The 18,111-nt window shown below is 42.6% G+C and overlaps 2 protein-coding genes across 3 annotated transcripts in view; one reads left to right on the top strand and one right to left on the bottom strand.

Moving 5' to 3' along the window:
• Window positions 1-3,568: 3,568 nt before the first annotated feature.
• Window positions 3,569-17,240, bottom strand: LOC137108415 (fibulin-7-like). Of its 2 annotated transcripts, XM_067492942.1 has the most exons (8): window positions 17,171-17,240; window positions 13,622-13,955; window positions 11,485-11,656; window positions 10,988-11,158; window positions 10,638-10,901; window positions 10,417-10,554; window positions 10,182-10,317; window positions 3,569-5,894 (listed from the first exon to the last, which is right to left on the bottom strand). In XM_067492942.1, exons 2-8 carry the CDS (start codon window positions 13,709-13,711, stop codon window positions 5,534-5,536), a joined length of 1,332 nt encoding a protein of 443 aa, XP_067349043.1. In that variant the 5' UTR covers window positions 13,712-13,955; window positions 17,171-17,240; the 3' UTR covers window positions 3,569-5,533. The 2 variants fall into 2 exon arrangements, with proteins under 2 accessions (XP_067349043.1, XP_067349044.1); XM_067492943.1 differs by lacking the exon at window positions 17,171-17,240 and having other exon boundaries at window positions 13,622-14,073.
• LOC137108416 (RNA-binding Raly-like protein) overlaps window positions 17,058-18,111 on the top strand; it is a 42,518-nt gene continuing 41,464 nt past the window's right edge. The window contains exons 1-2 of the mRNA XM_067492944.1: window positions 17,058-17,136; window positions 17,233-17,418. Coding sequence (XP_067349045.1) covers window positions 17,382-17,418 — 37 coding nt within the window. The 5' untranslated portion in view covers window positions 17,058-17,136; window positions 17,233-17,381. The remainder of the gene's footprint in view (window positions 17,137-17,232; window positions 17,419-18,111) is intronic.

Raw genomic sequence — 18,111 nt, 5'->3', positions numbered from 1 at the left:
CATGGGGATGACCACTGCCACTTTTTAAAAACTGATCAATAATGTGGACTTGAACAAACAGGAAGTTAATTTCACATGCAGAACATTTAGATTCTGACCCTGTTTGTTTGTGTTCGTTTCTGCTGGTGTGAAACTCCAACGCTGGTTTAAAGCGGCGCAGCTCGGTGCGTCTCCATACAGACACTAAAGCCAGCAGTGAAGTGCTTCTACTCATGTTGAGCGTGTGCTTCAGATTCTGTGTTAATCTGCGCCGTAGGCCGACACTTGACATGAGTAGAGACAATTCACTGTTTTTTTAGTGTCTGTGTGGGGATTTTTGTTGGAAATGCTGTTAATTTAGAAAATGAAAAGTTCTTCTTCAAATATCCAACTGCTTTAGAAACGAGGCAGTCGAGGTTTTGGTTTCATTGCACATTGCAGCCAGTGCGTTTTGGTGTGAGTTCAAAGGGATCAAACAGAAAAGAACTGCTTGACAAAGTCTTTGCCACCTGTAAAAAAAAAAAAAAAAAAAGACAAAAAAAACAGCTCGAGCCGATGGCGTGTACATGTGTACTATTCTGATTGATGACATACTGTAAACTACGCACCGTGCAGTCAGCCTGTACTGTTCCTGTCTTTTCTACCTGTCTAAGCTTGGTTTGGTGAGCGCTGCCCTCCCTGCTTGTAAATGAGACATTCTGATTCATCCGACTGCCTTCGCGTTTTCTCCCCCCATTTGACACCGGTTTTATCAAAGTGTGCCTACTCACCGTCCCACTGAGGGATCCCACTGTACAGAACATCACAGAAATCCCTGCAGCGGGGTGCGTGTGTGTGTGTGTGTGTGTGTGCGTGTGTGTGTGTGTGTGTGTGCGCTCTCCAGTCTGTTGCTCCCCAGTGATGGTGACTACAACATTTTAATTTGAAGTTTGTGATGATTAATCCATCTTTTTGTAAAAACTGTTTTGTGTCCCCCCCCCCCCCATCATTACACTTTTTGTTTGCCCCTTTTTTTGTTTTTCTTTTTGCTCTGTACAGATTGACATTGGACAGTTTGTTAATAATAATAAAGTCTGCAAGGTTTCTATTCTGCTGTCTGCTCTTTGTTTTCACTACCATCTCAAAGATACAAAGCTGGTGATGTTTTTTCTGTTCCGCAGCTCCACTGACATCCAACCTCACTAGAGACTTGATGCGGATTAATCCGCTGCTGAAAATTGGAAACTACCAAATGCTTGACACTGAAAAGGTGAAAACGTGTGAGGAATGTCAGGATTTCCACAGTTAACCAGAGAACTTCTCTAGTGATGTGACCTGCTGTGCAGAAGCTAGGAGCAAAAAAACCTTGAAGTGCTTATTGAAGCTTGTTTCAGTGTCTCACAGGCAGAAGTTACCATGTGACTGCGTGCACAATTCCAAATTACCAATATATGGGAGCTTCTACAACTGTTAACACGAACTCATTCACTGTCCTCACACCCTGTTTCGGGCCTGGTGGCTCCATGGGTAGAGCATAGGATTGGGATTCAGAAGGCTGCGCGTTCGAATCCCACCCCACCAGGTGTGGCCCCATCCTTCCACCAAGGGCCATGACTGTCATTGTAACAGTTAATTCGTTTGGAAGCTTCACGAATCTTTGCCCTTGACTGAACCAATTTGATGAAATGCTTCGTGAAGCTTCATCTCATTTTGCAGGTCCCATATTTTTCTGGAAACCCTTCTCATTTTCTTGTAAAGGTTTGTTGCTGTTCAGCTTATAATTGGCAGGAATTGAACAACCACACACCTCATGCTTTAAAACTTGAACCACTTAGCATCAGGACTCACAAAGTGGGAAATGTTGTGACCAAGTCTAGGAAACTTAATGTCAGATCTACAATTTAGACTATTTTCTTACTTGAACATTTTAATCTAAAACTGATTTATAACTATTGTCTCTGACCTACTACGTTGTCATTCAGTCTACTGAAACTATGTAAATGAGATTTATACACATGATGAGCACTGGAGCTTCAGACTGAAGTGATGGAGACTTTTCCTCTTTAAGGATGTTTCTCTGACTTCGAATTGTGACTTTAAAAAAAAGCAAGGTTCCCTTCAAGATGTGGAAGTATATTTATTCTGAAGTGTTATAGTATGTTGTGTTGTGCAGCTTTGACAAAGCCCCTTTAAAGCTTTCAGCACTGAGGAGGCGCTTTAGTCCAAATTATAAAATGTTGCAGGAATGAGGACGGCTACTCTTGTGTCTTCTGGATAAAGTGGACAGACTCACCCAGTTGCATCAATAGGCTCCACAGCAAGACCTGAAGAGAGACTAACAGAGAGGTGGTGGCAGAGCCAGAAGGCCGTCGTGGTTTGTGCTGAAACCTCGTCAGCAGTAGTAAAACACATGTAAGTATAGATGCTCAAAATACAACAATGGGAGTGTGAATAACTGCAGTCAGACTTATTGTGTAAGACTGAAATGTTTCCTTTGAATAAATTAAAGGATGTGTTGCAATTTTTACATGTTGGAGTCTGTTCTAAATTACATCCAGCACAGTTTACACCACCATTGTTTCAGCATTATGCCTTTAACATCTCCCTCCCTTCTCCCTTCCTGCGGCTGGTGGTTTTGGCTCATTGCATTTAAATCGGACCCGGAATCAGTATCAGGTTGGTTTTATTTGGTTGAAGGTTAAAGCTTCTTAAAGTCTGTGGATGCAGAGATCACTTGTTTTTTGACGGCGTCCAAGCAGTCATTTCACGGCAGAATGTCTGGTCTCAATGCGACTCTACCGATTTTCAACTTGCTTCCTGTGGCTTCAGTTGTAAATCTACAGTGATGCTTTTAAACGTCCCTCTGACTTTCCTGCTTCTAGCTGAAAAACTCCTCCAGATGACATCACCCGGAGGAGTTTTTCATCGTTAGGAGTTCAGATGATGTCATCTGGAGGAGTTCAGGAATAGCAGGTTGACCATGATTACAAACTCCATAGTGTGAGCGACAAGATGACGTCATCTGAACTGAAGGTTCCTCCAAGATGACGTCATCTGAACTGAAGTGACGTCATCTGGAGGCGTTTTCAGCTGGAAGTAGAGATATTTTAATGAAGGGACGTCAATTGGAAGTTTAATGATATTTCTGCATTGGAGCTTCCCACACTAGAATAAAAAGAAGCACGTTTTGAAGTTCATGCTTTAAGCATTACACAACTTTTCCAGTTTTGAGTTGCCCCTGTCCCAACATCTTTGAATTATCATGTTGACAGTGTTCCAGCTTTTCTGGAAATGGATCTTATGTGTGTGTTCCTTGTCTTGTAGGTGTGCGTGAGAATGTGTCTCGAGACATGTGAGTGTGTGTGTGTGTTCTGTCTGCAGCGTGGAGGCTTCAGGCCGTCTGTCAGGTCCGTGTTAAATTCTTGAGCCTCACAGCTTCAGTCTATGACTCTGATTGAAAACCAACCACAAATAGCTTCCAGGATCATTTACAGTCAACAGAGAACCGACCTTAAACCTGCACGTGACACGATGTTGAAAACAAACGCGATCTCAAATACTCTGAATCTCTGTGCAGCCGTCTGAAGTCAATGAGTCAAGTGTGCAGAGATTTCCTGTTTTTCAGATGAAACAACTTTATTTGTTAAAAGTTTGAATCATTCAAGTTCTACAGCTGCAGACTGACAAAAGACATGAATTGTATATTTGATTCATTGGAAAACGACAACAGATACTACATTTATTATGTAATAATATCAACTGGACGAGTAGCGATATGTTTCTAAGAAGTTGACTCAACATCCACATAACCAAACTTTCATCCACATCACTTCAGCTGCTCTCACAGCATCACTCAAACAGATGTAGCATCTTATGGCCCTAGTTTGGGGAAATGCATGTCTTACGTGTCTCAACTCGTCTGCCTTCCCCATATTTCAAAATATGTTTATGCTACTAGCTGGAAAACCTCCTCTACATGACATCATCATGGGCTCAGATGATTTCATCCTGGAACCAGTTTTTTTTCTTCTGAACTGAACTCACACGTCTTATGTTCTACTTGGTGACATTATATACATATACAAAAGGTTCAAAAGACACAGTAAGACAAGGCCGTCCCACCCTCCTGTCTTAACTCCAAGCAGTGAGGTCCATGTTCCTGCATTGCATTCATGACATAACCCTCCTCACTTTAAACATGCTCTGCCTTCTATTGCTGAGAGTTTTCAAAAGTCAGAATCTATTTCGTTTTTTTTTCCGCTATTGATAATTGTTAAAGTCCAACTGAGAGAATTGTTTTATGCCACGTGTTCGGTGCTGTTGTCAGGGAAACGAATCAGCCCAGAATGAGAACAAGTGACTTTTAGGTTCCGTGTTTGTGCAGCACTTTGGAGGCGGCACTGCAGATTTGTTGGGAACAAAAGTACTTTGTGCCTTGTTACAAAGTAATTTTACTTTGTACAAAGTCATTTTGCTGCTTTTTCTTCATTCAAATATCTCCGTACTTTATCACTCACTGCTTTATTCTGACTTTCTGTTTGTCAAGTGCTTTCTGAATGAACCTGCCTTCCTGAGCCGTCCAGTGAATTGCACCTTCGGATGGTTTCCCGTATCAGCTGACCTGCCCATTCAGAAACCCTGCAGTGTCTGGATTCAGTTGGGAGGATGGTCTCATCCTCTTTAGTTCAATGATGGTCACAAACTCCCGATACACCTTTATTCTGTTTTCTCTTCTACCGATTTATCTTTCCCGCATTGTCAAATCCCTTCCTTCACAACCCCGTCATCACATCTGACCAGTGACACCTTTGCTTCTCCACGTTCAATCCCTTCCAGCTGTTCCGTCCTTCAAGCCTACTGTTGGACAGCCACTGTCCACCCTCAGCCACTCACTCCCTCTAAAACACCACCTGCACCAGTTTTTATTTGGTTTCCATACTCTCCCGTTATTCAAGTGACAACCCTCCCGGATGATTCTCTTTGAGGGGTCCAAGCCTTTTGTTGGGGATCAAAACCAGCTTCGCCTCAAGCAGCTACAACAGTGAAATGCTACTGGAGTATTGAAAAAAAGTCTTTTTTTTCTTTTTTTTTATATTTTATATGTAAATTTAAACAGTGTTTTTTTGTTTTGATCAAAGTAAAACTTCAGGAAGTTTACTCAGATTTACACAGATTTTCCCGTGTGGCATTGTTACCATCCTTCACTGCTGTATCTGAGTCTGAACTGCTTCTCCAAAGAATTTTAAACACTTTAAAAGTTGAGTTGCTAGAGGACGAGCCGTCATTTGGTAATTTAATAAAGTCGAGGGGACAGAAAGTGTTTAGGGAGAAAACTGGTTTCCTGTTTCACTTATAGTGAGGATCTAGTAGGTAAAGGAAGTACATGGACTTTTGGAACTGTCCTCATTGTAAGTTACTAACTTCAAAACAGCATTGATGGCTTTGAATTTAAGTTGGGATTTTTGTTGGACTCTCCCAGTTGGACTTTAAATGGACTTTCGCAGGCTAAATTAGTTTAAGTGTTCAAACCCCCATTGAAACCCCCCCCCCTTCTCTCTGTCACCGATCCTCCCTCCTAAAACTCATACGGAGACACGAACAGAGTGACCTTGGTGAGGTAGCGGCCCAGCAGGGCGCTGCGCTCCAGCTCGCTCATCTCCACCTCGGCCTCCAGTGTGGCGGGACCTTTGATGGGTGTCACCAGGAGCAGGGTGCCGGTTTGTCGGCTCGAGCGCTGCACGCTGAAGTGGCCCCGTCCGCGGCCGCCCGCGAGGCCAAAGCGCAGGGTGTCGCCCAGCACGCGAGCCGCCGACACTCGGAAGAGGACGCGGGGGGCAGACATGTTGGAGACCACGGACAGGAAGTGGAAGGAGATGGAGTTTGGTGCCTGAGCGCAGGCCTTGTCTCCCAGCATGCACGGGTTCCTCTCACAGCGCCTGGAGATGAGGAAGGTAATATTTGATTATTATTCATTATTGCTTCAACAGAATGGACGCATCCGTTTCCAGAACAGTTGGCTGTTTCCCGGAACTGAAGTAGCCGTAATTGTGTTGAAGGGACAGTTGAATAACGTAACACACATTGGTTCTTTTGTTCACTTTGACATGTAACATGAGTTTACTGAGCTACGTTAGCTGCAAATTACCAGCTAACTCAGACAATACTTATTCTGTCAAACTGATGAAAGCTATGTCCAACTGACAAGCTATGAATGCTAACTTATGAAATTTAAATGCATAGACATTTGGACAAGTGTACTATAAATCACTACGGTGTATTACTGTAAGTTATTGTGTGGTGAGGTGTGAACTTGTATCTTCCATATTGTGGCAGGTGGACACTAGGAGTCAGACACTAGGACTCGGGTGGACAGTAGGACTCGGGTGGACACTAGGAGTCAGACACTAGGACTCGGGTGGACAGTAGGACTCGGGTGGACACTAGGAGTCAGACACTAGGACTCGGGTGGACAGTAGGACTCGGGTGGACAGTAGGAGTCAGACACTAGGACTCGGGTGGACACTTGGAGTCAGACACTAGGACTCGGGTGGACACTTGGAGTCGGGTGGACAGTAGGACTCGGGTGGACAGTAGGACTCGGGTGGACACTAGGAGTCAGACACTAGGACTCGGGTGGACAGTAGGACTCGGGTGGACACTTGGAGTCAGACACTAGGACTCGGGTGGACAGTAGGACTCGGGTAGGGGTGGTGGTAAGAGGAGCAGCAGCCAATGAGAGATAGATATTGTTTTAATATATTTTAAGTGGGTCTGTCGTAGGTTAACGAGTTGAGCAGTCTGACCACCTGGTGTAAGTTATGCTGTTTGACTTGATAGAAAAATCTAAAATGTTTCTTGCATTTGATTGACAATATTTAACTTGTCATTGTTTGTCTATATATTAATCTAAATTTAATTAGTCATATTGTTTTTGATTGTGTTTCATTAATTATAATTGTCCTTTAGTCAAATTGTCTTATAGTTTCGTTGTTTTGCCTCGTTGCCTTTGTGCCTTGTTTTGAGCTTCTCATGGTTTTTTTACGTGTTTTTTGACATTAATGTCATTTCATCGGGTTTTTTACATACTTGCATTATCTATACATTTTTCTTAATCCTTCTCTTTTGTTTCTATCTGTTCTGCAATAGTCTCACTGTTTTCACTGCTTTTGTTTTAGTGCTCTAATTTGCCTTTTCATTAACTTCTCAATCATATGTACAACTGCATAATCCTGGATGTTCATACAGGTTCCATGAAGCATTTAGTATTTACATGTTTAAAAAAATCCTTACATTGTTAGCGTTAACATGGTTTTTGATGACAAATGGGAATTTCTTGACCTGGTTGCTACAGGGCCACAGTGGTTTACCCAGGGGTCTTGTAAGTGCAGTCGAGTTGCATGAGCACGTGGTCGTGGTCTTAGTGGCTGGAGTTTATTTCTCTGTCCTCCCCAACTTGTTTGCTTTAACAAATGCTGGTTTCCATCTGTGAATGTTTGTGGTTTTTGAACAATATGGAATCCAGAGAGGGTTTGATCAAAGCCACTCTTTTAAATGACACAGTACTTAAACAGGGTTGACTATGAAAAACTAAACCACTATTTCAACTGAGGTGCCAGAAGTACACAATCCATACTCCAGTAAAAATGCAAGTACGTGTCTATAAAGAATTTACCACTTCAAATTCTTTACTGGTAAAATACTACAGTGCCCTGAAAAAGCATTTCCCTCCTGATTTATTTTTTTTATATTTGTCAAACTTAAATTATTCCGATGTTAAACAGAGATAACCTAAGTAAATACCAAATGCAGTTTTTAAATGATTTGTCACGTTTCTTTCTATGTGACAAGGTAATTACCCCTAAAACTAAGAACCGGTTGTTCCATTACAGGCTTTTAAACCATTTAAAAGTGGACTTGCTGGCAAAGCCCCACACCGTCATTTGACTGGTCCTCTCATGAAATGCACATATCAGTCCACGGAACATGTGTCCAAAAGTCTTGATGACTAAGATGTTTTTTGGCAAATGTGATGCCTTTGTGTTCTTTGGTCAGCAGTGGCTTTCAGCCTTTTTCTTATTTTTGAATCGTGAACACTGGCGTAAACTGAGGCCTGCACTTCTTTAGACATTGTTCTGGGTTCTTTTATGAGTCGTCCTGTTGGTTCCCCACTGTTCCACGTTTTCTCCGTGTGTGGATAATGGCTCTCACTGTGTTTCACTGCAGTCCTACAGCCTTTCCAGACTGATGCGTTTTAATTACTTTGTTTCTCATCTGTTTTCGAATTTCTTCAGATCGGAGCATGAGCTGTTGCTTTTTGACATATTTTATTGTGACTCACTTTGTCAGACAGGTTCTATTTAAGGGATTTCTTGATTCATCTGATCTGGCACTCAGCTTTCTAAAAACTGTGCTTGGTCACAGTTCATTCATGATTTAGCAAGTGAGAGGATTAATTCCTTTTTCACAAAGGGCAGGTTTGCACGGCTCTTTACTTTTTAATAAATCATCAATTAAAAATTGCATTTTGTATTTACTCAGTTTCTTTGTGTAACAATAAAATTAGATTGATCAATCATTTCAGTGTGAAATGTGCAAAAATAGTTTTTACACAAGTGTAAGTCCAGTGAAAACAAGGATTTTTGATGCCATGAATGTTCAAGTTCCACATCTGCCTTATGAACAATGTTCAGGTCTTGTTCCTGTTCATTCATGTACAGATTCAGGAAGAACCACTTCAAAAACGTATTAACTGTTTTAAATAAAAGAGAAATTCATCTCTTCTAATTACTAATTGACTAATTAGTTGGCAGCAAATGTTGGAGGGATGTGTTTAATATTTGACCTGAAGTTGGGGCCAAGTGCCTTATGGCCTAAATCGAACCCTGAATGTCGTGAAAGTGAACCCTCCCCCTGGATTCTCTGTCCACCACAACACTGTCCTCCCTGCATTACTCAACCACGCAGTTCTGATTCAGCTGCAGGAATAAATCAAAGGTCTGCAGACTCGGTCTCCGTGGGCTGCCATAAAGACGGCTCCCACCTCTTGGCCGATCAGCTGACAGGAGCTTGAAAACCCAGCAGGACATCATGCCACCAAACCTCAAACCCAGTTGTTGCTAAATGAGGGGTGGAGAAAGGAAGTGGGCGAAACTCATTGTCTTCAAATCTCTCCATTGTCTGTCCCTGTCATTTACATTTTATCTGAGGTGAGAGGTTTGTGGTTTTCTCTCTCTCATCTGCCCAGTTTGCATTCGTTGTCTTCTTGCTTTGCTTGCACTTCAGTTGTTTTGTATCATGGGGCTGCTGCCTGATTAGCAGCCTGTGAAGGAACTCGAATTCCACTATTTGTGGAGACGTTGCACACAAAGACACGTCCCCACAGAGCTTAAAGTATTTCTGTGCAGCTCGTGGTGTCTGCAAAACGGTGTGGTTCAGGATCCAGGAATCAAACCATTGACCTTGTGGTGAATGTGAATGACTGCTCCACAAACTACACCGTCCTACTTCCTGGCCTTGTTCTTAGCCGTGGTCTCTCCAGATCAAGCTTTGCCCACTGGTACAAAGTAAAAATAAATGGTTTACTCCACTCTCCATGTTTTCATAGTTTTACATGTTTTTGTACTTTGTCTAAAGAACTAGTCCTTCAGGGCCAGTTGGCATCATATGACCTGCAATTTTGGGCCTCATAGGCCCTGATTTACTGAAAGAACTGGAGTCTCAACTTAGCTTTGCTGCCAAAATGTGGCCAACACGCTCTGAATTATGAAATTTTAGAGGCATTAATCATGAAAAAACTTCCACAGAAAGTTGGAAAAGTAGTGACTGAGGACTTGGTTTTTCATTCTTGTGTTTCTGTTCTCTCTCAGTTATGGTTGTTTAAACCTACAGTGTGAAACGTTTTTAGTGTCAAGCTGCTCCAAAACCCTAAGGTGTAGATTTCTGCAACGTGTCACACTCAGGAGAAGTTCGATAAAAGGATGATGGCTTCCAGCGAATTGGATGCATTGACACACAGCCTTTAAAATGATGTACACTACTGCGTTTTTGGCTTTGGTTTTGTGTAAACTGAAGCCACTGCTGCCGCTGCCTGCGTGAAGCTATTGCAGCATTTATACTGCATGTTAGTTGCATTTGAGGTGCACAACTTGCTCCTCCCTCAGGTATGAATATATCAGTTAAAGTAGCCCATTATCACATTTCTTTAGGTTGAGAATGTGACTTACGTTGGCGACGTCTTGAGGTACGTGGCGTTTTTCATTTCAGGACACTCCACAGTCACACACTGGAAGCCTCCATTGGTGTTTACACACATCTGTTCCCCTGTGCAGTTGTTCATGCGGTTTTCACACTCGTCGATGTCTAAAACATAAAAAAAAAAAAACACAACCAGAGTCCACAAGTCCACACCTCTCTAAACATTCCGCCTTTTACTGGCAGGATAAGCTTTTGACCTCTGACCTGTGCAGCTGCGGCCATCTCTAGTGAGGTCATACCCGGCTGGACAATGGCAGTGGAAGCTGCCGGCTGTGTTTATACACTGATGGATGCAGAGACGGCCGGGTTGTCCGAGAGGAAACAGACGACACTCATCAATATCTGAAACACACAAAGGTTTAGTAGTTGTTGTTGTTGTTGTTGTCATACTGCTGGTAGAATATATGTAGTAAAATGTACATTACCTGTACATATGTTGTTGTCGCGGCCTGATATGGTGAAACCCACGTCGCAGGTGCAGCGGGTTGAGCCCAGGAAGTGGGTGCAGTGAGATGGTCGGATAGAGGAGGAGGGAGAGGAAGTTGTGGGAGATGAAGGTAAAAGGGTAGACACTGAGGAGGAGGAGGAGGAGGATGCTGACAGAGCAGCTGAGCCAGGGAATGAGAACGAGGAAGAGGAAGGCTCATCGGGAGAGAATGCGGCCAGGGAGTTGTCCGTGCTGTTGAAATCTGAGACGACAAACGAAGAAGCAAAACCTGAGCAAACAAAAGTGCAGCTACATAGTAAACCAGCGTCAGCTGTGTTCTCCACTTACGTTTGCACATTGGCTGCTGGCCGCTCCATTTCAGAGACTCCAGACACAGTCGTGTGCGTGGACCGATCAGCTCATAGCCGGGCTTGCACATGAAGTGGATCTCGTGTCCGACGCCAAACACCCTGCCCAGTCTGCGGCCGTGAACGGGGGTCTCAGGTTTGGGGCAAGATGCTGGGGAGCAAACAGAGGCATGAGCTGAAGCTGAGTGTATTATGTAATTCAGGAGTCCATCCAAAGTTTTAGGGGTCACACAATGTCTCTGTTAACACTGTTGCACAAAGGCTGTAAAATTGGATGTTGAGGGAGTTTCCTGCTCATGAGCTGTTTTGGCTTATCGGGTTTACTTCTGGAATGTTACACCTGTTGATGGCCCACTGGATTACATCATGTTTTCATCCTTTCATACCTGCCTGACTGACCGTTTCCTCTTCACAGGTCACTGAGATCACCTGAGTTGTGGGTAATACAGCACCTGCTGTGAAAGTGTGGCTCCTCACCGTTCTTGCCAGCCTTGAAGATGGCCATGGTGCTGTTGTGCAGAGCGCTAATCTTCTTCCTGAGGGAGCGCAGACCCTGCTGGTACGACTCCTCTTGCACCGCCAGCATCTTCTCCACCTGTCGCAGCGAGTTCAGCAGATCGTGAGTGGACGGACAGTCCTGTAGATGAACCTGTGCAGCGGCAAACAGCATGATTTTATCATATACCAGCTTTATTCCAATGTAGTGAAAATATCTGAATATAACTTATTATGACGACGGGGTAATGTGTGTTTGAACACCCTTAAAGGAAAGTTGTCTAATGAAATTTGAATTCTTTGTTAGTGAATCCTAAACATAACCACAGAGTAAACTGTACAAAATGAGGATCTGAACCTCAGCACCTGGGACCCAAATGCTGTCTGTGCTTTAGAGTCGACACTCTCGTGGCAGAACGCAACACTGCTGCCACACAATGAACCTGTGGTAGATGCGTGTTGGTTGTTTGGAGGCGTCGTGAATGTGACGTTCATCATGAGCAACATTTTTCCTCACGAACACTCGTTTGTCTCACAAATTACTTAGAATTATATGTGTAAAAAAAACAAAACAAAAAAAACTGATACAGGTCACGTTCAATCACTTCATGCTGGGAATGAAGATCAAAGTCAAACTGATGGAACTGTAATCATCAAAACCTTTAGCTATAAAAGCGTCGCACTCTGACTTCCTGACGCTTTCAGATTAAAATCCTTCTGTTACTTTACATTTTCGTGCAAACAAAACCAAAATGTGTCATATTAATTTTAACCTTATTTCCAAAAAGGATCGTGCAGCGTCTCAGAAGCTAAGAGTACTAAAGAAAATTCTGAAATGTAGTATTTGAACCCCCTTTTTAACTGGAGCAGACTTTTTGATTTCCTGGCCAAAGAGGAAGATATGGTCTCTGACTCTCTGTCTCATGACCATATGATGAAATTGTACTTCAAAGATATAAAATCCCAAACGATGTCACCTAAAGCAAACTCGAATTCTAAAGAAATGGCTCTAAATAAAAAATCTGTTTACATTTTTCATAATTATTCGTTATATAAATGGTCTGCACTTATATAGCCCTTTTCTACCTATTGGCACTCAAAGCACTTTACACTGCTTCTTATTCACCCATTCACACTCACAATCACACACACATTCATGCTATGCAGCTGGCCAACACTCACCGGGAGCAGCTAAGTTGGGGTTCAGTGTCTTGCTCAAGGACACTTCGACATGTGACCGGAGGAGCCGGGGATTGAACCAACAACTGTGAGATTGTTGGACAACCGCTCTACCTTCCTGCGCCACAGTCGCCCACAATACCAAATAATAATTATCTCACCTCATCTTAAATGTTTTTATAAGAATCATTTTCTAAACAATTTGTTTCAATAAATGAAATGAAGCAACATTTTCTTGTGATGCCTGATCAGTTTACATTAGATTTGTCCTAATGTTTAATTTAAAGAAGTGAAAATGTCCAAATTTCAACCTAAAACAAAAGATAAGCAAAGAAGTCATTGTAGTAAAACTACAACTTTCTTGCTACTACAGAGTCAAAGCATCATAAGTTTCCTCTGACCTTTTCAGGTGAGGAGAAGAAATAAATTAGTTTGGATTTTATGTTTAAATTATTTTTCCCAGTGACTAGTCAGAAATCAGCTTTTTGATCTGGTTCTGTCCTTGAATCTGTAAATGAACTAAACTTAAGACCTGAACATTTTAGTTTTCTGCAGAAACTTAATTTAGGAGGCACAATTGGAACAAATCTGGACTGAGCTTGTACTTCCATCTTCTCAACAGTGTCAATTGTGTTTATAATAATTTTTTAATCAGGTACTCAGTAGCAGTACTGCAATAAGAAAGTAAAGTACACTTTTGAGCCTGTGCATGAACTTCTGTACAGAATTGAATCCTCTTGGCACCTTTTTTAGGCTGCTGTAGTACAGATTTTGAACTTCCTATCAGTTTCAGGACTGTTGTGTTTATCTGCTGCAGTGTGTGTGGACAAGTATTTTCTGTACCTAATATCAAACTTAAAGAAAAGGAAGTTTCCGGACTCTGCAGAAAAACACTGGATTGACAAAAGGACGTGATTTCCAGCGTATCACCTGTACTCACCTGAGCAGAGGAAAAGGACATCAGATGAAGACACAGCATTGACACGGCGACGCTGACAGTCTTCAGCCTGAACAGAACCTCCATCCTCATCCTCTCGGCGAATTCTCAGCAGCCTGGTGATCAGCTCGGCGTCTGCCGCTAAAACTGAAACATCTCGTCGCCTGCTGCTGCTTTTCGAGGGCACTTGCCAGATTTCTCCTCCACTCACTCACAACCTTCCTCCTCCCCCTCCCCCCCGTCCTCCCTCTCTGTCAGTCATTTTGGAGGCGGGACATGCAGGAGGAGGAGCAGCTCCTACATCTGGAACACACTTTCAGCATCCCCCTGAAATAGACTGACAAATTAAAAGGAGAAGTCAGCTGGAGCTCTGGCGTCTTTTAATCATCCTGTGAACAGCAAAGCACTTTGGACTGTTTGTTAACTATTTCACATTCGACTCTGGGGCTCAGGAATGTGAGTCCTGCTCCAATTACAGCAGCTATAAACTCTCAACTCTTCAAAAACAAAACCTTAAACATGTTGCCGTGCAGGATAATATCATGTGGCTCCTAAATGACAGGGCAGCCATATCTGAGGCTGATGGCCCCGGCCTGCAAGAAGGAGCTAGAAAAGACCCTAAAAGCACCCTGCAGCTGCATCAAGTCTAAACTTTAACCCAAATAAACTCAGTCACATATGAGGCAGGATAATGTATGAGTATGAACACGCATGCTATAATCTTCAGAACCTCCTTTACATGACCCTTATTATCCTCAAACGTTTGTGGATTGGAGGCTGTGGAAGGACTCAGACAACCCTTGAAAGTCAGTGAAGACCCCTTGAACATGAAGTCAGACGAGTGTGAAACTCCTCTAATGGTAAAGATGTAGTGTTTTTAAAAAGATGCTAAAAGGTTCGAGGACAAAAATGAAACAAGAGTTAAAGTGTGTGCGCATGATCTCAATATCCAAAAATCTTTTCTTCTCATTTGTCAATTCTACAAACCTTGAAAGTTATTAAAAAGTCCTTAAACTATACAATAATAATGAAAATGCAATGGAAGAGCTCAGGCTCAGAAGAGGAGGTTCTGAGTAGTTTGTGGATCTGGTTTGAATCTGGTTGTTAGAGTTTTAACATTTGTGAATAAACTGTGTTCCCAGGTGTCTCCACTGGATCATGTCTGGTTTTAATGCCTTGACCATTCAGGACTGCTTCTTGGATTTGACGTGATTCTGAAGATGGTGAAGCCTCACTGAGTCCTTCACAGCCGGATGAACCTGGACTCAGCTTCTCTGTGATGCTCTGGTACTGATCCACTAACCCCACTAATCTCATTAGATGTTTCACAACAACAGTTTAATGTCTACAAAATGAGTTAATGGTTATTATTGATTGAACCAGTGAGTCTGTGTAGTGTGACCTCGATGTGAAACACTGCAGGTACAAATATGTGTAGTATTTCTTTTTAGTTGTTTAACTTCACCCTTAAAACTGGATTTCATCAGTTTAACTACTGTACCAGCATGAAGTAGCAGTAATACAGTGTACTGTGTGCAGTATGTCTGACCTCCACCAGGTGGCGCTTCAGTCATTTTCCTTCCTCCTGTGTGATACAGAGTATCTGTGTATTACTGAGTAAAAGTCCTTCAGAAATGTATGTAAAAGTACATAAGTAACATTAATGAATGCAGATAAATGCTTACTGACAAACAATAAGCAGTAATTACTTAACATAACATTACTGTTATGTAATGTAACTTATAACAGTACTTACAGTAGAGTAACTAAGTACACTAAGTACACAGTACTTAAACTTTTTGAAGCCTCCATGTCCCAAACGCACAGGACAGATGCATCATTTTCTAAAGTGGAGGACGTCAGAAAGTACACGGTGGAGTATTGTCTTCAGTGAAAACACTTTAACCTTCTCCTTGTTTACTGGCCAGTTAAAGTACTTTTACTTCATGCCTACTTTCTATTTAAACGGCGTGTTATGTTCACCGTGTAAACTTTATGCTAACAGTAAGTGGGAGCTGACGCAGTGGTCATTTAATTAGGTACACCGGTACATTCTGATGCAGTTTAATGACACTGCTCTGCTACGTGTAGAAACTTGACGCTGTGGTGTTTTACTGAGCTACACGATGGCTAATGGCACATATTAACAAACATGACAAGGGGCAGAATATTAGGAACCCATGGGAATATATTGCAGGAAGCACAATAGCTTTAACTAAAAACCCAGAACGGTGGTCCTGAGAGCTCAACAGGCTGCGACTTCAGAAAACGCGTGAACACACAAAGAATGGGGATGGTAGTATGAAAAACCCGGAAAATACACAACTGAAACTGAAACAGCCGATAAGTTTCAGCACTGCAAATACAGAAAACTTAACCAAACCTTTATTTCAGTAAAAACAATCAGCAAACTTCCAGGGAGGCACCTATTCCTCTTTGTGTTCTGTCTTTTTTTTTTTTTTTTGTATTTGTGTGCTAAACATACAGCTGGAATCTCCGGAATAACATGAAACGCACATATAAACAAAAAATCTGAACTCGCTTTTAACTTTGAATCAAGTGAATATTTGAGAGAAAACAACAAAGCCCAAAGCAAACAGCGGTCTCACTGTATTCTCCACTTTAAATGGGTTAAATGACTGCAGCCCTATGCATGTTAAGGTGACCCTGCAACTGATGGAGCAACCCTCATTGAAATGCATGCTGGGATGCCGGCTGCTGACACTAGTTAACTCCAAGATAAATAAGAGAGCCCAGGAGAGGCCCCAGCTCTCCTCCTCATCATCATATCTTAATTAGATGAGACAGCTTTCATTAAAATCAAATCACTTTTAAGGGGTGTGTAATTAAAACAGAGGTGGTGACAGCTGGTTGGTGGGGCCGGCAGGTGCCTCTCCTCCCTCTGACCACAGTTCAAATCTTACCAAGCCATCAAAGCGGCTCCATTGTGGAGGTGAACCTCCAACTAAATTCTCCACCAATAAAGTGAAAAACCTGAACCAACCTCCTCTGGGACAGAAAGTGGCTACAACCGCACAGTAAACCTGGATAAGTTAGATTTACTTAAAAAATGTGTGTCGGAGGTTCACGCACCGCTCTACCAGATCACATGTGGAAGTGTCTCTGGTTAAGACACTGAACCCCTAACAGCCCTTTCCCATCGCCATCTGTGCAGCGCCGGTCCCGAGCCCGGTAGAAATTGGGGAGGGTTGCGTCAGGAAGGGCATCATGTGGCGACCTTGAACTCTCACGATAAGCCGAAATGACCGAAACAAAGCACCAAATGCCAAGTTTATTCAACTGAAATCGTTGTTATAACAACGTCTTGTTACAATACTCCAACGATGGAGTTTGTAGTTCGAAGAGGCTCCTCTTTGTGTTGACACACTGTGATCGGGCTTAACATTATGACCACCTGTGCAACTTAAAGCAGTCTAATGACCAAAACTGAGCATCACCTGCCTGACTTTAGATGAGAGAGTGCAGAATAAAGGAAGAAACATAGTACACTTCACCAGGTTAGACGAGTATTTCAGCTTCTCTTTTATTCACCTGCTTCACATCCCGGGTCTCAGTCACAAGCACACTCTCCCTTTCCTCCCTCGTATTTCCAGCACACAAATGAACCCCCTCCAGTGCAGCATTAGATGGTACGGCCCACTGCCTCCCTCAGCAGCCCCCTCTGTCCCTCTGTCAGTGAGCCAGGACTCAGCTGCTCAGAGGCTTCAGTTCCTCTCGTTCTTCTTCTTCTCCTGCTCTAGTTATGACTCATTTCAGGAGTGACTGCCACCTAGACAGACGTAAGTACCACACACACACACTGAAAACACTTGAGGAGCATAGGCAGTGCAGATGTGTGTTGCTTGCTCAGGTGGTTTTTTGTTATTAATTTCTCTGTGTGTAGAAGATTAAAGCAGCCTCAGCTTCATTTGAGAGCATCGCTCAGCTGTGGTCAGTGATGGACTGTGATACAGAGGCGGCAACAGAGATGTTGTACAGTGTAGAAGTTCACATCCCAGGGTTTTCATTGACCTAAGATAAGTTAAAGTACAGTATGATGGACTCGGAGAAAGAACAACGGTGTTTTTTGAATAATAAACCCAATGAAGTAGAACAGACAAGTTAAAGAAGACCTTAAAACTGACGGGTAACACTGACGAGTGTTTGTGTGACAGTCCAGCAGTTCACTGATGCAGTGCTGTGGTATAATCAGGGATGAGTTATTAGCTGTGTGTGCTATAAGAATTGATTTGTTCTTATGGAAAAGTCCTTATAGTCCAGAGAATGGAAGCTGCATTTTGCTGCATGTTTCTGTTCAATAATATTAACTAACACGTTCAACATGTTCCATACGTGTGCATGTGTTGATCTGTTGAACATCAGCGACCAGAATCCACACAGTCATGAAAACAGTGTCTCAACATTTTGGCCAAAAACATTCATATTTACTCAGCTGATGTTGGACAGTTCATCCAAAGTGAGGAATGAGGTCC

This window comes from Channa argus, chromosome 23 (genome assembly GCF_033026475.1).
Source record: "Channa argus isolate prfri chromosome 23, Channa argus male v1.0, whole genome shotgun sequence".
Classification (NCBI taxonomy): domain Eukaryota; kingdom Metazoa; phylum Chordata; class Actinopteri; order Anabantiformes; family Channidae; genus Channa; species Channa argus.
Note: the sequence above shows the minus strand (reverse complement) of the source record. Positions and strands in the feature narration are given on the sequence as shown.